General features: G+C 42.3%; 1 protein-coding gene across 1 annotated transcript in view; it reads left to right on the forward strand.

Moving 5' to 3' along the window:
• LOC308096237 (voltage-dependent T-type calcium channel subunit alpha-1I-like) overlaps positions 1-20460 on the forward strand; it is a gene marked incomplete at its 5' end in the record, with an annotated part of 278135 nt that overhangs the window by 233574 nt on the left and 24101 nt on the right. Inside the window, 3 exons of the mRNA XM_080443588.1 lie at positions 10595-10673; positions 16143-16264; positions 18893-19399. Of these exons, the coding sequence (XP_080299714.1) occupies positions 10595-10673; positions 16143-16264; positions 18893-19399 (708 nt within the window). The remainder of the gene's footprint in view (positions 1-10594; positions 10674-16142; positions 16265-18892; positions 19400-20460) is intronic.

Genomic DNA, 20460 nt, shown 5'->3' on the forward strand with positions numbered 1-20460 from the left:
CAGTTTAAGTTCGGTTTAACCTTCTTGCATATATGCTTTACCTGTCTGTCGAATTTTAAGTGTTTATCCAAAATAATTCCCAAATATTTTATTTCACTCGTTTCAGCAATAATTTCATTTTGGATTTGTACCTCAAAGGCATCTGTAACAGGCCTGTTACGTATTGAGATGCACATTGAGACTGTTTTCTTGACATTTAAGGTTAATTGTGACAACTCAAGCCACTTTGAAATGTTCTGCAATTCCTGTGTCAGGTGCGCAGCTGCCAGGCTGGCTGTTTTAGCGGACACATAGATGACAGTATCATCTGCATACATCTGGCAGCTAACACCTGGACAGGTTTTTGGAAGGTCGTTAATGTACATTGTAAACAACAGTGGTCCAAGTACCGATCCTTGGGGCACTCCCATGCTGTTAGGAAGCAATCGTGATTTCTCCCCATTGACCCTGACACACTGTTGTCTCCCTTCTAGATATGACTCAAACCACTGTAAGGCTTCTGCAGACATTTGGAAGTGCTTCAACTTAGACAGTAGGACTCTGTGGTTGACAGTGTCAAAGGCCTTTTTCAGGTCCAAGAACACTGTCCCTACGACATGTCCCTCCACCAATAGACCCCTGACCTTGTCAAGCAAATAGCAATTAGCCGTCTCTGTGGAATATTTAGGTCTAAATCCAAACTGCTGTGGATGCAGTAATTGGTTAGACTCTAGATATTCTGTTAGTTGTGAAGCAACAATCTTCTCCAATATCTTCGAGACAACAGGAAGGATAGCAATAGGCCTATAGTTACTTGCCATATCCTTGTCTCCTGACTTATAAATCGGGGCAATTATTGCCGTTTTCCAGCTCTCTGGAAACACATTTGTTTTTATTGATAAATTAACTAAATATGTAATAGGCTCCAGCAGACAGTTCAGATTTTTCTTAATTAATTCAGAGTATAGACTATGGATATCCTTTGACATTGAGTTACTCATATTCGCGATACATTTTTTTACTGTATCACTAGGTACCTCTTTGATTTGGAAATCATCTGAGTGGACATTGTCAGGCTCCTCAGAAGATAACTCCCTAAATTTAAACTTGCTAGCCAACTCCTGTACAGACTCAATAAAGAAATTGTTGAAAACATTTGCCATAGACTCATTGTTATCAATGATGTTATTGTCTACTTTTAGACTATTGATTTTAGGGTGCTTGTGCTTGCTGGAGTCTGTTAATCTGTTGATATGCTGCCATAGTTTAGAACTGCTGCCATTGGCCTCTTCAATAAGCCTGAGGAAGTAGTTACTCCTAGCCTTTCTTAGCTCAGATACTACTTTATTCCTCAGACCAGTGAAGAGGAAGTGGTCAGTGTTGTTTTTTGTTACTAAAGACCTTTTAAGGGCAAAATCTCTCTTTTTAGTGAGCTGGAGAATATCATTATTAAACCATGGGAGAGAATATTTCTTTGGTCTGCTTTTCCAAGTTTTTGTGTATTTACTTATCAAATTGCCCATTATTGTGGTGAAATTATCTACACTGTTATTTAAATCTGACTCTCTAGTTACCTTTTCCCAGTTGACTTCCATTAGATCATGTTCAAAGTTCGCTAAGTTTGTCCTAGGAATTCCTGTCGTTGAAATTTTATTTTCTGTTTTGTTATAATGAACTAAACGTTTTCCTGTTAGTTTTCTTACAATTAATATCATATTATGATCTGAGAGTCCAGTAATAAGATTATATGTTTTTATTGCTCTCTCTGGCCTATTTGTGAAAATCAGATCAATAAGAGTTTCACTCTTTCTAGCAATGCGAGTCGGTTTATCTATCAGCTGTTTATATTTGAATTTCTCCATAACAGATTTCAGTTTAGTTTTACCCCTTTTATCCATCCAGTTCACATTATAGTCACCAAAAAATATGGTCTCATTGCATTTATCACAAGCAGAAAGAAGACTCTTGAGTTCATTATACAGATCAACATTATGAGATGGAGGGTTATAAAGCACAACTATATTAAAATTCATATTTGGGGAAAGTATTACATTAAGTCCCAAACACTCCAAGTTTACATTCAGTTCAAGTTCTACACATTTAAAATGCTCCCTAATGTAAATTAGAACACCCCCCCATCCTACTTTACCTGTGATTCTATCTTTCCTATAGCATGAGTATCCAGATATGTTAACTCTGTCAGTAGAGACATTGCAGTTCAACCAACTCTCAGATATACACAAAAAATCCAAATTAGACTCCATGAGCAATTTCTTTATCTGATCTATTTTTGGTAAAAGGCTTCTGATATTTAAATGACCCCCCAATAATCCTTTAGGTTTTGAGTATGGATTCCAAATGACTTGTGCATGATTTACAGTTTGAAAGAACTTGAACTGTCTCTGTTTTAGTGTTGCGCGATGACGAGAGTCACGTGACAGTTGTTTGCCCCCCGCGGGGCTTCGTCTTTGTTTACATTGGACTACTGTCCCAGACGGGTCATCGTGAGTACTGTCTGTTGTTGTCGACAAAGCATAAGCAGCCTCAGGACTCACCCGAGTGCCAATTGCAACGACCCGGGGCTGATCACACTCCACTGCTGCCAAGACAGCAGTGCGTGCTGGACGACACTGAACGGTGTTCTCCGCCGCTCCTCCGCGATGTAACGTCGGCCACTGCACAAGCCCAGCTGGCACCGCGACACTCGTGGATTCCCGAACGCCTGGTGAGTTGACTCCAGCGAAAGGCTGGAAGAGTTCGGTCACTGGAGATGATTCAAACTGCACCTGCAGGATGGTGTCTTGCTTCATTGCATAGCCGCCCGCTTCTTGTGGAAAGGGCCCAGGGTTACGTTGAACGTCCCCTGATAACATCAACAGTAGTAATAGCATTTTGGCTGTGTGCCAACTGCTGCTCAATCGCCTCGTTGAAGGTTTGTGTGATGGCTTGATGATCTGGGCGCGGCCATCCTTGAGAACCCGTTCAAAGACGACAACGTAGCCATGTCCAAAAAAATGCAGTTGTGTTTTTACTGATAGAATGCCAAGTGGATCACTGGTGTGGTCCTCACGGTGTTGCTCTTTAGCCTCAGTACCCGGTGTGTCACAGGTGGATAGGACAGGCACCAGCAGTAAGAGGCCACAGACAAGGAGGTACAAACCGGCATTGTGAAGATTATGTTTTCTCTTGTTTTTACCGCACCATTTCAAAACAGAATAGTGCAGTGGCTTACTAAAAAACCCCAAAAATATCATACAAATTTGGCAGATGAATTTAAGGGCAGCGTTGTTAAAAAAAGTTTGCAGATGAGTGGAGCCTACCAAACCACCCACTGCCACTGCCGCCATCTTTTCATAAAAGTTTTTTGGTCTGTGTTTTGTGCGTCAGGTGCGCACGTTCTCAGGTCAGCCTTGAGGCTGTCTTACCAGGGCTGAAATGTGCGTATGTCTTTAGAATGCTTTATTCTTCATGCCAAAATCAATTACAACAGTGGCAAACCTCAAATAAAATATATATATGTCCAACATTTGTCAACACATATATATAACATTTTTTTTTAAAATGTCAAACTATATATTGCTTGTAGCCTACAGTATGCATCATATAGACATGATGTAGATTCCACCGCTTTTTATTTATTTTCTAGGCTATCAGTTGCATTTAGAGTTGAATTATTAGGTCCCCGTCCCTCTCAGCCAAAGTGTCACGTAATAATGAAAATAGGCTATGATGCCTTAATGAAACTGCGGAGGGACTGACGCACCTCTGTCCGTGCTGCAGTATTAATTTGTAGGCTAATAGTCTACTGTAGGCTACTCTACTGTATTTTGATCACATGAACACCACACACAACAGATCTAATATTCCCCATTCCGACGTAGGACAGTGATATATTAATCAAAAATGCACTAATTTAATCAATAATTAATCAATAAGCTCTGGTCCATAATCGGATAGCAGCGTTCCACTTGTATGCTGGATTTCATCATCTTTTTACCTTGGTAAAAGTCCGCAATGTTCATTAGAAAAGGCTTATATATATCCTTTCCACGTTTTATTAGCCTTTTATTTGGTAATGGGGTTAAACCTTGTAAACTTATTTATTCTCATTACACATGAGAGCATTTATTACGTGATCCGCTTCCAGACAGAACAGTAAGTTGTCAAGGCGATGCGAAGCCGCATCTGTTATCTTTAGACGAGGCGGAGTTGAACTTCAAACTTTCATCAGCGTTGCCAGATTTTGTGAGAGAAATAAGCAACCAGGTCTAGGAAAACAAGCCCAAAAGAAGCAACTGGCACTTAGGCCATTATAAGCACTTTAATTAAACCGTTGTGAGCTTGTAGATCTGCTATATTAAAAAAAAATCTTGTAATAAAATGTGCAATATTTGGAAGATTTTTTAAACATTCTAACAACACAAATCTGCCTCCAGCTGGCACAAAACATTTTCAGATGGGGCTTATAGGGATAAATTAGCCTACATATTAACTTGGGGGTCCATGTCATAAAAATATTTGAGAACCACCGGTTAAAACAATTGAACAATTGTGAAGCAAGCCCAAATAACCAACTACACTTTAGAAACAAGCCCAAAAAAACGCGGTCCCCACAGCTACCAATATTTACAAGCAACTTTACAGAAAAATAAGCCCAAATTCGCTTATAATAAGCGGACATGGCAACGCTGTTTAGCACGGTTCAGCACGGTGACGTTAAAGTTGGATGCTGTTGGACGCAGCCTTCCAGAGTAATCATCACACCTGGTCATACGCACTGGTTGTACGCACGTCTCTGTGATATACGAACCCCTTTGGGAATTGCACGTCCGTTTGTGACTACCAAAATACGACCGGCCTTTACGAACTTTATTTACCCCATATTTACGACCCTCGTTATGAATCGGGGCCATTGAGTATGCAAACTCAACTAAGGTTGACAGGCTCATTCACTATGGCGACCAAAGTGAAATCAGTCTATTTTCAACAGCTTCCGTTGCCTAGTTGCAGTTCCAATGCCTGCACGGCAGATCAACCCCTTTTGTTACTTTCTCAGCACAAAAATGCCTCTCCACCCTCGTTGCCGTAGTGTACACTCATTCTCCCTGCTCCGCAGATCAAAAGACAGAGGTTAGGCTTAAGCTATAATGCTGCAAAGTGCTTCTGGCAAAGCCATGCAGGGTCTCAGTGTCTGCTGGGAAATGTTAATATGCAACATTTGGAACAGTAACAGGGAATCTTCTCCAGGCTATCCAAATATTCTGTACTCTCTCTCTCTCTCTCTCTCTCTCTCTCTCTCTCTCTCTCTCTCTCTCTCTCTCTCTCTCTCTCTCTCTCGCTCTCTCTCCTGCTCTTTCACTCTCTTGCCCTCTCTCTCTCTCACTCTCTCTCGCTTGCTCTCTCACTCTCTCTCGCTCTGTCTCTCACTCTCTCGTTCTCTTATTCTCTCTCGCTCTCTCACTATCTCTCTCTCACACACACACGCACGCACACACACACACACACACACACACACACACACACACACACACACACACACACACACACACACACACACACACACACACACACACACACACACACACACACACCTCCCTCTCTCTGTACATCCATCTCTCCCTATCTTTTTTCTTTACATAATTTCTCTGTCGTACTTTTCCTTCTCGCTCTGCCAGCACCCCCATCCCCTGCAGTTGATACCTAGTCCCCCCAAGGTAATATCTCTCTCTCTCTCTCTCTCTCTCTCTCTCTCTCTCTCTCTCTCTCTCTCTCTCTCTCTCTCTCTCTCTCTCTCTCTCTCTCTCTCTTTCTTTCTGCGCTTCAACCGTTCACGTTTATTTGTCTACCTAATGGTATTCCACAATGGCGTGTTCCAAGAGCATGCTCTGGAACTGTTGAATTGGATTCCCTCTGGCCCCGTTGCGCGTGCTGTGAGGTGACTTAGCTAATGATGTTCCGCTCAGTGCCTTCCACTATGCCCCAGGGAGCCCTTTACCTGTTCTCTTGGCCTATCACAGGCTGTGAACGCCTTGAGTTGTCACATGGTTGGCTACAGTACCATGTCTGTTTGGTATTGTAGTGAGCGACTTGAATTTTCCTGTAACATGTGTAATGGGTGGCAGGTTTATCCATGTTTGAAGGAGGAGGAGGAGGAGGAGGAGGGTAGAGAGCTGTGTGTGTCATTTTAGATTTCTTTGGGCTATTCAATAATGCAGATCTACAAGCTCATGAAAATGTGTGCAAATCTTTGAATACATATGTTTTGTTTTAAATTGATTTTTTTTTACTGAAATTTTTGCTTCTGGGGGGTCCCTGGAACAACATATTTTGAGATGGGGTTCCGCGGCCAAATACATATCCTTTTGGGGGTCCTTGACATGAAAAAGTTTGAGAACCACTGATTATAACAACATAAGTTTTTTTAGAAGACATTTGTAGAATCCCCAGAAGCAAAGATTTGATTTCAAAATGTTTGCTTTAAAAATATATTCATATATATATATATATCAGTGTTGTGTTTGGTTAAGTGCTCGTTCAGAAAGACGTTTGATCCTTTCAGCTTTCTCCCTTGCTTCAATAGTGCGGTCTTGTGCTTTGTGTTGACAAACCTTATGATGACAGCTGGTTTGTCGTTGTTTCTCCTGGGCAGGGTATGGCATGCCTCGATGTTGTTACAGTCCAGTATGATCCATTTGGACTGTAGAAAAGTAGCCACTTGTTGCTCCGTTGAGTTGTCATCAAGCACACCGCTCTCCCCCCTCGTTGTTTGCGGTCACCGCATTCGTCAGTGCATTCTTGTGTGGTGCAGCAATACAAACAAACATCAACCATAATGTTTCTCGGGGAGAAGAGAACCAGCATCTTAGCTCCAAGAAGGCCTTTTAAAGGAACGATGACACACAGTACACCAGAAAATGGCATTCAATACACAATAAGCTAAATGCCACAAGCCATCCCCACAGCAACCACTGAACCTATAGGGAGCAAATTCAACGGAATGCAGACGGAGAGGGAATAACAGAATGTGAACAGAAAAGTTCAAGCACCACAGACCAAAGCCAAAAGAATCCTCTCATCAAAGACCCAAGCCTCTGTGTGTGACCTGAATTCAGGGACTGGAAGTGCTCTTGCCTCATGGGAGACACTCAACAAAGGAAAGGTGTCCTCCTTGCCAATGGGGCGACGCCACCATCTGCAGGCTTATATGACTGAACGCCTCTCTCTAAGTCAGAAACCCACCTAGACGGAACGGTATCTGGGCACAGAGGACTCTCGGCTGGCCTTGCGTAGCCGGGGCAATTGGCGGTTTGGAGGGACTGTCCGTGACTGGGCCAGGAGTCCCTGGTTGTCGATGATGGCAACCTCCCCTCCAGATGCTCATGCTCGCTTCATGTTTGTGAATTACTTTGGCGCCACGACCCAATTTGCCTTGCTAAAACAAGGCAGCATCACAGGAGACCCACAACAGAGTACAAGTTCAGACAAAATTGAACATCAATGAACAGACACACAACTCTGACTGATAAATTACCATATAGGGCCATTTGTCACAAACTTTTAGAGTCCTGCACACAGGCTTATCGAGCTGGTATTTTATATGAATAAGTACATACTTATCAGCCAATCCTGCAGCCTCAGTGGCTGCAGGACACACACACACACACACACACACACACACACACACACACACACACACACACACACACACACACACACACACACACACACACACACACACACACACACACACACACACACACACACACATGCACGCACACAACATAAAAGTACATCAATTCCAACAGGTGCAATTAAAGTTAACCAGCGTTAGGGAACAAGGGAATTGTACTTGAGCAGACCCAGTAAATTGTTCCAAGTATGAGGGGCAAAAAAACGTAAAACATTTCCGATGTCTGGAGACACGGGATCTCAAGCGTCAGACAGACCCCGGGAGCACGTGTGTTAGACTCAAGTATTCCGGTGTAAGAGAGAATTTACATTTAAAGTGGATGCCCCCCCTCTAATACTCGACTGCCGATCCCAAACTAATCTACCTCACTGACCTCATAGCCTTCGTGTGGCTTAATTTGAACACTCAGTCTAGTAGCAACGTATCACACTATAGGGCCACACAATCACTGCTGATATAGCTCACATCTGCCTACTAGTGGCAATCTCCCAAACACAGGGTGTGTCGGACATAACTATTACAGTTTTTCACAATTGTTAACACACGTTTCTCAAAACAATAACGGCTTTCTCAAAACTGCACACACAAAACTGAAAACCTCACACACAAAATGCTAAACCCCACACTGCCTTTGCAAGATGACTCTTTGCCATCAAATCTTTTAACTGTTCACAAAATGGAACTCATGTTTTCATTTGGTACACACAGCCATATTTTCAAATGACACACACATACCATTCATTACAGTACACACAATAAGCATGTGCTGCACACTACCAAACATTTACAGCACACTGCAGGGCAAAATTGAAAACACAATCATAGAAATGGAACACACCATATGAATGACAATGACTCTGGAGAATGAGCCATTTCTCCTTTTGTAAAATGCCTACTTTTTTCAAACATAAAACAAAACAAATATACAGCCAAAAATGTTTTTTTTCTCTACATGATTTAGCCATCATGCCTCCGGTTCATGTCTGGCCAGAGGGCCTCATCCACATCATAGGCAATGTTCTCCCTGTCCAAGCAGCGTTGGAAGAAACGCCTCGAGTGGCGCATGAAGCCCTGACAGACCTCAACAGTAGGGCTGCAATCGATTTTTACGATTTTTGTATAATGACATTTTTCGATTTTGAATTGGAAAAATATATATTTTACTAATCGAGAATCGTTTGTTTTGAAAAAATCGTAAAAGAAACAGAATCGTTACCCCAAGAATCGGAATCGATTCGAATCGTGAGATAGCAGAAGATTCACACCCTAGGATAAGGATAACAGTGACGTCGCCACAAGCCTCCTCCATGGCCTGGAGCAGTGGGACCCGGCTCTGTGGGTTCCGTTCATTTACCTTCCACCTCCAAGCTCAAAAGAACTCCTCAATGGGATTCAGGAAAGGAGAATAAGGTCGAAGGTACAGAACGAAAAAATGTGGGTGGTCCTGGAACCACTCACGCACTGGAGCAGCCCGGTGGTGCAAATTGCTCACCAGACCTGAATGTTTAGAGATTTGACTATTTAGGTGTTATAGATTGATGCTTTGAGATTTTGCGTGAGAAGTGTGTGCAACAACTGAACATTGTGTGTAGTGTTTGGACAACAAGGTGTGTTGTAGATTGTTGCTTTGAGATTTTATGTGAGAAGTGTGTGCAACAGCTGAACATTGTGTGTAGTGTTTGGACAACAAGGTGATAATGTAATTGACATCAGAGTGTAAAGAAGGAAAGTCAGAGTCTAATGCAGATAAGGGAGTGTGAAGTAGTGCCAAATTGGGTCGAGCGATTGGTACATGAAGTTAAGGTTGTGAAAATTGTGCCGAATTTTCGCTTTTTGTGTGTTAACAATTGTGAAAAACTGTAACATATTGCAGTGGTGTAAAGTAACTAAGTACATGTACTCAAGTACTGTACTTAAGTACAATTTTGAGGTATCTTTACTTTACTGGAGTATTTCCAATTTTCAGTACTTTTACTTCTACTCCACTACATCTCAGAGGCAAATATTGTACTTTTACCCCACCACAATTATTTGAAAACTTTAGTGACTAGTTACTTTGTAGATTTTGATTATTATTACAAAACCACTTCAGCCCTATTCGTCCATTTGAAAATTGCCGATCTACAAGTTCACAATGCGAGCTTGTAGATCTGCTATTTTCAAAAGATTTTTATGTAGAAAACTTTTGAAATGGGACATTCTGCATTTCTACTTTTGGTACTTTACTTTACTTGATCTCATCTATGCTGCTCTTGCAGTATCAGCCAAAACCCATCTGCCACGACCACCTCCAGCTCCTGAAAGCAGCCACACAACAACAGGCAGACAGAGAGGGTCGGAGAGGGTCGACACAGGCTTCAACTTTCATTTGAATCAATTTAATCAGTCCGGTTCATTTAAACTCAAGGTATACAGCATTGGTTCTCAAAGTGGGGTCCGGGGACGCCCAGGGGTCCTCGGGAGGGTTCCAGCTAAAGGAGTTAGCATAGCGTCGCAATCATTATAACCACTTTATCCATTTATACGTTGGCTATTCAAAAATAGCAGATCTACAAGCTCACAGCGCATCACTTCTTGCCGTGCTGCAAGCTTGTACATTTTGAAAAATCTCAAACATTTTTGGACATTTTTGAATACTTTCGAATTTTGTAACACAAATCTTCTCTTCTGGGTTTCCCTGGCACAAAATATTTTTCAGATGGGGGTCCGCAGCCAAATACATATTAATTTAGGGGTCCTTGACTTGAAAAGGTGTGAGAAGCACTGGTTTTACTGTACAGGAGCATTGAACATTAGGGTTTGTACAATCCAACTAAGGTATACAAAGCTTGTCTTTATTATTGACGATGTGATATGACTCTATGACCTCATTATGCATGTGACTTGAATGCTGATCAGTGATTGGCCATTTGTATGTGTTGACAGGTGGGGAACCTGGGCCTCCTCTTCATGCTGCTGTTCTTCATCTATGCTGCTCTGGGAGTGGAGCTGTTTGGAGAGCTAGGTACGTCTGTCCACAGTCCAACCTACACAGCTCAAATAAATACATAACTGTTATTGTGTGTTATAATTGTGGTGAAAGAATCACCAGTGCTCAAGTATCTGCAATACAAAATAGATACAGTATAATTAAGGAGGCAGGTAAAATAGTGCAGACAATTGATAGCATTTACAAATAGGCCTATGTTATCAAGTCATTCATATCCAGTCATAGTATAGCAGTGGTGTAAAGTAACAAAGTACATTTACTCAAGTACTGTACAATGCGTTGCGATGGGACGCATCTGCGTGTGTATATCTGCTATTTTCAAAACATTTTTAATACATTTTGAACTTGTTAAATGGGACATTCTGCACAATGAGTAATTGTACTTTTGGAGCTTTAAGTACATTTTGATATCAATACTTTTGTACTTTTACTCTCTATTTTGATTGCCAGACTTTTGCTTAAGTAAAACATTTGAGTACTTTTTCCACCACTGTCCAATACTCCCGTTTTCTATTCTGGTTTTGACATACGAGGATAGCAAACTCATCTTTCACTGGAACTGCTGCTGTCACTTTCCATTTTGGAAGATAAGGAAAGAAAAAATAATAAACATCGGGGGCTCGGTAATTTTTTTTTTTTTCAGCTGGAAAAGTGAGATTTATTTTCCGATCCGCACAGCATTGCACAACAAATCCAATGTGTTTTAATCATGCGGCAAACGAAAAGAACGCAACGATTAAAATCGCACCCTCTCTGCAAAGGCCTCTAGGCTTTCTTCAGACTATGGCAGCCCTAATCCGATTTTTGGCCTATCCAGATTGGAATCAGATTGGTTTTAGCAAGTCTAAACAGCGGAAAAACACATGGAAACAGTTTTTTTTTGCGCATCAGATTTTAACCACATTCCTAGGTAGTTTGGAATGCGATTCTTATATTTCTTTTAATTGCCTCAGTCCCGACACTGAAGCCTGATTACTTCGGTGTCACTCGTTGAAAATAGCTGATCTACAAGCTCAGAATGCGTAGCGATGCAATGCGTTGTGAGCTTGTACTTGTACATCTAATTATAGTGAGTGTCTTATGACAGTATAAAGGTAGACCTTTATTAATCCTGTGGGTTAAATTCAGTTTCAGTTTCACCCTGATGATCATGATGAGCGCTCAGGGGGGAGCTGTTAGTGGTTGATTTGATTTGATTTGATTTAGCACAATGTAAAAACAATACAAAAAAACACAGAATATAAAAAAGAAAAGTGCCAGGAGGAGGAAAGAAGCCCAAAGGGCTTGTACGAGGCCTCTACCTATGTATACAGTAAGTATAACACAATAAAAAGTAAAATAATTTACAAATAACACGATTGCAGTATAAAAATTGTAATCTACAACATGATTGAAATACCTGATTATCCATAACAGGATGACTGTTATATAATAATAATAATAATAATAATAATTAGCCAACATAGTTGACATATCAGATTTGACAGGATGTCAAATCCATAGAACCAACCAAGCAAACAGGGAATAGATAGTAATAAACCAAACAAAAGTTTTCAGGGAATGTGTGATAATGGATGTGATAATCAAATCAAATCAAACTTCATTTATAGAGCACATTTAAAACAACCCAGATTGACCAAAGTGCTGTACAGAGCAAGAGCAACACACAAAGCAAAACATATACTGTACATGTAAGCAAGTGTCAACATGAGCACAAAACACGTATATGCAAAAAAAGTCACTTTTACTTAACAACTCATTCACTGCCACAATTATTGCTGGCCGCGTTTGCCCACTGCCAGAGATTTTTCATCGAAAAAAAAGAAGTACTCAGGAGCCGAGATACAGAATTTTTAAGTTTTAAGTTAACAAGGAAGTGGATAGGAGTCTAGATCTTTGAAAAATCATATCTCCTTGGTCTTTGGGTCAACATTTTTTTTTTAAATAAAAAAGTAAAAAAATTAAATTACGTTTATTACGTCAGTGGCAGTGAATGAGTTGTTAAGCAGGGACTTAAAAACATTGATAGACTGAGCAGATCGAATATGGAAGGGCAGGCTGTTCCAGAGCCTGGGGGCTGCAAATGCGCATGCGCCCCTGGTTCTCTTGCTAGTTTTGAGTAGGGCTGTCACGGTTACAAATTTAAGTTGACGATTAATTGTCACTAAAATAATTGCGATTAACGATTTATTTGTGTGAACATTGGAACATATGAAGCCTTTTAGGCTTCATAATCAAAAATTGCACTGGGCAGATATGACAAATAACTTAAATATACAAAGAAATTATTGATTTAATATTTTTTTATACATGTAAAACAAGCTGAAATAGCTGATTTACAAGCTTACAACGCGTTACAAAGTGACGCCGTTGTAAGCTTGTAGATCTGCTATTTCAGCTTTTTTTTATTGTGTGAAAATCTTTCAACATGGAAACAGGCCTAGTTTTGAGCTCGACCAGCAGTAGCTTGTCAGCAGATCTCAGAGCTCTAGATGGGATGTAGGGTTCCAGGAGCTCAGAAAGATACTGAGGGGCCAGCCCATTTAAAGATTTAAAAACAAATAGGAGAACCTTAAAATCTATTCTAAAATTAACAGGGAGCCAGTGAAGTGAGGCCAAGACAGGGGCTATGTGTGCACGTTCTTTAGTGCCAGTCAGCAGGCGAGCAGCAGCGTTCTGGACCAATTGCAGTCGTTTAACTCTAAGTGATGACTGTTCGATGCCGGTATGTAGGGGAATTGCAGTAGTCAAGTCTGGATGAAATGAAAGCATGGGTTGCAAGTTCTAACTGTTTTGGGGGGAGATATGGCTTGACCTTGGCTATAGGAGGCGGAGTTGAAAAAAGCTGGTCTTGACAACAGAGCTGATTTGTTTCTCAAACTTGAAAGTGCTGTCAAGGATTATGCCAAGATTTTTGGCAGATGTGCTGATGTTAGAGTTAAGGGTGTCCGGGGTAGGGCCAGGTGTTGATCAAAGATAATTAATCTGTTTTGTTTTTATTAAGATTTAAAAAGTTACTATCCATCCAGGTTTTGATGTCCTGTAAGTCAAGTAGAGGTTGAAATTAGTTATTGGAATTGGATATGTGGGGTAGCTCAGTGGTATAGCTGAATATCATCGGCGTAGCAGTGAAAGGAAATGTTGTGTTTGGACAGGATAGAACCAAGGGGCAGCATACAGGAGAAAGAGGATGGGGCCCAGTATAGAGCCCTGGGGGACCGAGAGCACGTGAGCGGAACGGAGCGGGTGGAAATGCCGTCGCGCTCCAGGGGGCTGGTTTCACGCTCGCTATTCGCTCACGTTGACTCCACCCGCGCTCCGCTCCCCGTCGCTCCGTCGCTCACGTTGATTTGCGCACCTCTCGCTCTATGCTCCGCTCAAACCGGGTCGCTCAACAGTAAAAAAAAGAAAAGACAAAGAAAGTAGAAATTCTAATGAAATCTCGGTGCGCTGTGCACTGCTGGAGGTCTGTGTGTCTCTGAGTCCGTGCGACCGGGCATGCTCAAACATTCAGTGCGCGGCCCCCGCCGGGGCGGCTTGGAGCGGCAGGCGGTCCTCGCTCTGAGTAGCGCTCCAACCTTTTTATAAACCAGCTCCGCGCTCACGTCAAAATCGCGTCGCTCGCGCTCCGCTCCGCTCACATGCTCTGGGGGACCCCACATGTGAGGGGGGCTTAGGGTGAAGAGAAATTGCCTAACTGAACGGAGAAAGTTCGATCAGACAGGTATGATTGGAACCATGTTAAGGCCATATTTGTGATGCCGACATGGTGCTCGAGCCGTGATAATAAAATCCGGTGATCAACAGTGTCGAAAGCGGACGATAAATCAAGGAGCACCAGGACAGCAGCCAGAGTCAGATGTTAAAATTAAATAATTAAAAACCTTCAGAAGAGCGAGCCGTTTCTGTGCTGTGGCCTGGTTTAAACAAGCACTGAATTTTCTCATGAAAAACTTGTGAGATTAAAAATGAACTGAAGTTGGTTATAAACTATTTTCTCCAGAACTTTAGATATATATGGTAATTGAGAAATGGGCCTAAAATGTGACAAAATTGATGAATCGAGGTTTTTCCATTTTGAGTAGTGGGTGTACAACTGCGTATTTAAAGGCAGCAGGGACACATCCTGAGGCGAGACATGTATTAATCAGCAGTAAAACAGTTGGGCCAACCGCACCAAACATCTCAATTAGGAGCCGGGAGGGGATGCCGTCTGAGGGGCAATGTGTGGGCCGTATAGGTGTAAAACAACCTCTGAGAGTGAGGAGAGAGATATGGGTTCAAACTGGGAGAAATTGACAGGGCGGGTGGATGTAGCTGGGTCAGGAACAGATAATGGGATAAGTGTTTTGCTGAGGGACACTTCAACACGTACAGTCCGGGCAGACCGAGGGGGCGAATTCCACTGACCTTCTGTTTACCAGACGGCCTCTCTACCCACTGAGCGAAAGTTGAGCATTATGTCTTTATACATTATTACCACAGGAATCGTTTCGAAAGGTCGACGATGTCTGAATACAGAAATCTGATCTGATCTCTTGCAAATAACAGCATGGATGGACAGTTTGAGAAACAAATTGGATGTGCCTGTAGTTTGAACAAAGCCTAAGCCTATGGTTTCACCGCCTTAAACAAAGCTCACCGTTAATGAACACTCCAAGCTTTGTGAACTTGCTCTTTGCAACCGTTGCCCGGGGAAACAGCAGAGAAACAGCTATTAGTTATTAACGAGCAAAGCCACAATTGATGTCAGCAAGATTATTGTTTTCAATTTGCATGAGGTGCAAACAGTTTACACATGTTTCCTAGCAAAAATAGAATAGGAAAATAGAACAGACTATTATGTGATAAGTTTGTTAACCCATTAAACCCCGGGAAAGCATCTGTCTCATTTTAGATTTCTTTGGCTATTGAAACATTGCAGATATACAAGCTCATAGCGCGTCACTTCGTGCCGCGCTATGAGCTTGTAGATCTGCTATTTTTGGAAAATCGTGAAAATGTTTGCAATTCTTTGAATATAATATGTTTTAAAGCAATTATTTTTAACTCAAATCTTTGCTTCTGGGGGGTCCCTGGAACATAATAGTTTGAGATGGTGGTCCATGGCCAAATACATACAATTATGGGGGTCCTTGACATGAAAAGGTTTGAGCACCACTGGTATAGCAACATACGTTTTCAGAAAACTGTTAGGATTTTGAAGCCATTTGTAAAATCAGCCTCAGGTCTTATTTAAAGAAGCGGTCCAGCAATTCCAGCTTCGAACATCTCCAGTCAAAATCAATAGTTGTCTGAGGCATGGACATGGCATCATGGACAACACGTCACCCCGGTTCCCGGGGTTTAAAAATCGAACCCTGCTTACAACCCTGCTCATGTAAACTTGCCTGAGTAGAAGTTCTGCTTTTTATCATTGAGGCAAAAACATTTCACCACTCCCTGTGGATTTTTTGGTTCTTATTTTTTGGTTCCCTCTCTCAGTGTGTAACGCAGACTACCCATGTGAGGGCATGAGTCGCCACGCCACCTTCGAGAACTTTGGCATGGCCTTCCTCACCCTCTTCCAGGTGTCCACCGGTGACAACTGGAACGGAATCATGAAGGTAAAACACATCTTCCGAACCAAGTACACACCATGGAGCATGGTAACAGTAGAGGTGTGTAATTGATACATGTATTATTATAATAGCCATGTATTGATTGCTTATGGGTTAGAGTCGTGATTGAGTGACATTCCACTGAATCCGTGCCGTTGGACATAGTAACCCCTTATTTGACCCATTGACCTACAAGAAGACTTTGGCAGCTGCCATGTTTGAATATTCCTACATGAAAATTAAGAAATGTAATACTGAAAAAAGATGATACATGTAATAATAAAGGTTAGAATATCTCAGTATTTAATCCCACATTAGACTTTCTCTGCATTGCATTTGAGTGTGATTGTGCCAAGAGCCATTGGCCGCGTTTCCCAAAGAGATTCGTAGAGATGCTGCGTTGAGCATCTGCGCAGGTTCTACGACGGGTCTTACGTGTGTCCACACAATCTGCGCAGTACCATAGCAGCCACGTAGATTTCAGCTCATGCGAAGCCTACGCAGCTTGCGTAAGAGCCTGGGACCCGGTGAAACCTACGCTCTACCCTCATTAGTAGCAGCTGGTTGTGCCCAACCTGCAATCGCTTCCCACGTCCACGGCGTTACGTGTCTGCTAAAACTACATTTGGGAGACAGAATGGCGTATCCTACTCTCCTCCTACTTCTGCGAGAGGCGTAGCCCTGCAGTGCTGGCCTACGAAGCAGTTTGTTACTAGCGCCCTGGGCCGGTAGTAACACCCATCGTAGCGAAATAGATCTATGAAAAGACCGACCGACCGACCACACACACACACACACACACACACACACACACACACACATTTAATTTATATATATATATATATATATATATATATATATATATATATATGTATATGTATATGTATATGTATATGTATATGTATATATATATATATATATATATATATATATATATATATATATATATATATATATACATATATATATATACATATACATATATATATATATACACACACACACACACACACACACACACACAACGCAGGCAGCTGCGCTGCTTCTAGCCCTGATTCAGAGAGTTAGTGGGTATAGCCACACATGTCCTTAAAGCGTCCGTCAAGTTTCCGTACGGACGCCGGAAGTCCCATCCACTCCCATGTTAAGTTTAAAACCGGAAGTACCGTTCCGTTTTTTTTTTAACATGGGAGTGGATGGGACCTCCGGCGTCCGTACGGCAACTTGACGGACGCTTTACGGACATGTGTGGCTGTAGTGAGGGCTTCGTCCTCTATATGCATGAACCCGACGTTTACAAATTGTACTCTCACGGATGATCCGATCGTCTGATAAAAATATTAAGCATATGCCAAGTTAACTAAAGGTATATAAATGATGCTGAGCTAAACATGTTTACTTAATTTCGAAGTTTTATAGTTAAACGTTATGATGAAAGTCCCCAGTTCCTCTCACAAAGTGACAGCTGTTGCGCTCGCCATGTTTATGAATGGTTAAAACATCTTTTGAAACTAGCAGATCTACAAGCTCACAACACTTCACAAGCTTGTAGATCTGCTATTTTCAAAAGATTTTAATACATATTAATTTTGGGAAATGGGACATTCTGCATTCCTTTTGGTATTTTAAGTATATTTAATTTACTTGCATAATGGGGACACTTTTGTGTTTTATTTACCTTGCAGATGTCAACTCACCACTGTAATTTCATTCATAAATATATTATTCAAAAGTTGTATTTGGAGTGGACTGCTTCAGGACATCTGACAGTTGGCTCTGGTATTTTTATGATCCATTTCACTTTCGCAAAGGGTGTTTAAACTGCTGTGTAGCGTAGGACAGCCCTACGTAGTTTACGTAGGCTTTACGTAGACTTCGTCCAGGAGGTCTTTACGTCTATGCTGTCTCACGAATGTAGTTTTAGCACACACGTAACGAGAACCTACGACGATGGTATCTCCTGAAGCCAGTTTAGCTGGCACGTTGGGCACACACAGCTGCTACTAACGAAGATAGGGCGTGGCGGGGTTGCTACTGCGCAGGTGCGTGGAGGCTCTCACGCAGCTTCTAGGCTACGCAGGAGCTCAAATTCGTTTGGGAAACCTGGCCATTGACTGTGAAGAGGATAGCTCTCATCCGCTGTCACTCTTCAATAAGTCGCTTTTTGTAACTTGAGTATAGTATTTATGAGATTGCTTTAATTGCACAGCTTTAAAATAATAAAAGCATGGTACTATTCTGATCTCTCTCTCTCTCTCTCTCTCTCTCTCTCTCTCTCTCTCTCTCTCTCTCTCTCTCTCTCTCTCTCTCTCTCTCTCTCTCTCTCTCTCTCCCTCTCTCTCCTTTATTCATAGTGCTTGTTTCATGTGCTCCCACATTTTTCTTTTCCTCAGCCATTTGTCTTCCTGTTATGGTTTTATATATTTGATGTTTTTTAGTTTTTTGGAGTTCTGTATTTGATGCTTTTTTGTGTGTTTTAACCTTGATGTTTTGTGTATAAATTTTGTATGCAGTACATCACTTTGGTCGGCCTCTGGTTGTTTGTAAATGTGCTTTATAAATAAAATTGACTTGACTTGTTTTCACTCTCCTCCATTTTCTCTCTATCCCCCCCCCCCCCCCCCCCCTTACCAGGACACGCTGAGGGAATGCCCCCCGGGCCACCCGCCCAGCGACTACGGCTGCAGTCCGGGCCTGCAGTTCATCTCTCCCATGTACTTCGTGTCGTTCGTGCTCACCGCCCAGTTCGTGCTGATCAACGTGGTGGTGGCGGTGCTGATGAAGCACCTGGACGACTCCAACAAGGAGGCGCAGGAGGACGCTGAGATGGACGCCGAGATTGAGCTGGAGCTGGCCCAGGGGGGCCTCTGCTGCATGATGGGGGGCATCGGGGCCATCGCCGGGGCCTCCGCGGTCGCTGTGGGTGTAGGGGGAGGTGGCGGGGGTGGGGGTGGTGGCGTTGGTCTTGGAGGGAGTGGGGGCGGGGCTGGGGTTGTTATCGGAGGAGGAGGAGGCCACGTTGGGGTGACGCCGCCCCCAACGAGAAGAGGAGGTGCAGGTGCAGGTGCAGGAGGAGGAGGAGGAGGAGGAGGGCACGAGGGCCAGAGGCATCATCGACGGAGGCTGTACTCCCCCGCTCAGGTGAGTGGGACTCAGGGTTCAGCTTTGCCGTTTTATGATGCATGTCGGATAACCACGTGAACCTTAGCGTCCCCAGTGGTGTAAAGTAACTAAGTACATTTACTCAAGTACTGTATTTAAGTACAATTTTGAGGTATTTCCAATTGTCTATACTTTTACTTCTACTCCACTACATCTCAGAGGCAAATATTGTACTTTTACTCCACTACAATTGTGGTAAATCTGAGGCTCGACTATAGCCATAGAAATGAAGTTACCAGGCCCAGCTGCTTAAAAGAAGAAGACGTCCGGAGTCCATGTTCAGAATCATTATCCGGTTTATTCAGTAACAAACACAACAGCATGAGAATCAGGAGCCCTCTCCCTCAGCCCTTCGGCTTCTGGAGTGGGACAGCACAAACGTCACATTTCAGTTCACCTTTTTAAACACTGTATTTCTCAATAGAATAAGTTCCTGTGGGTGGGGGTCGCCCCCACCTAGACGAAGATCAAGCTCTTAAGTCCTTTGATCAATGTTTCCTGAGCGAGTGTCCCACCCTGCATCCTGCTGCCAAGGTGTGAACAGGAAGAAACCACTCTCTGATCAGAATATCTTCAAGTTAACAATGGAGATGTAAATCGCACTTCACACCAGGCAGAGTGTCCTTGATCAGCTACAGTATGCAGACGTTAGACCGGGTCTGTCTGCAACACATAGCTACTCCTGACTTTAGTACAATAACTTTTGACATTTCTATCTGGTCCAGACTTGCATAATGTTCATAAAATATAAGCAATAAGGTCCATAACACAAATACACCACAATTATTTGAAAACTTTAGTTACTAGTTACTTACAGATATAAATTATTATATTATAAAACATACATTAACCACTTTAGCCCTATTTTATACCTAGGCTATTTGAAAATAGCCGATCTACAAGCTCACAACGCGTCGCATCGGAGTACTTCTACATTGCAGTATTGATACTTTTACGTAGTAAAAAAAAGTAAAACATTTGAGTACTTGTTTCCACCACTGAGCGTCCGTCCCTATCCTACAAGCGTCTCACAACGCAAG

The sequence above is a fragment of the Gymnoscopelus braueri genome, assembly GCF_963280865.1.
Source record: "Gymnoscopelus braueri genome assembly, chromosome: 2".
Taxonomy (NCBI): Eukaryota; Metazoa; Chordata; class Actinopteri; order Myctophiformes; family Myctophidae; genus Gymnoscopelus; species Gymnoscopelus braueri.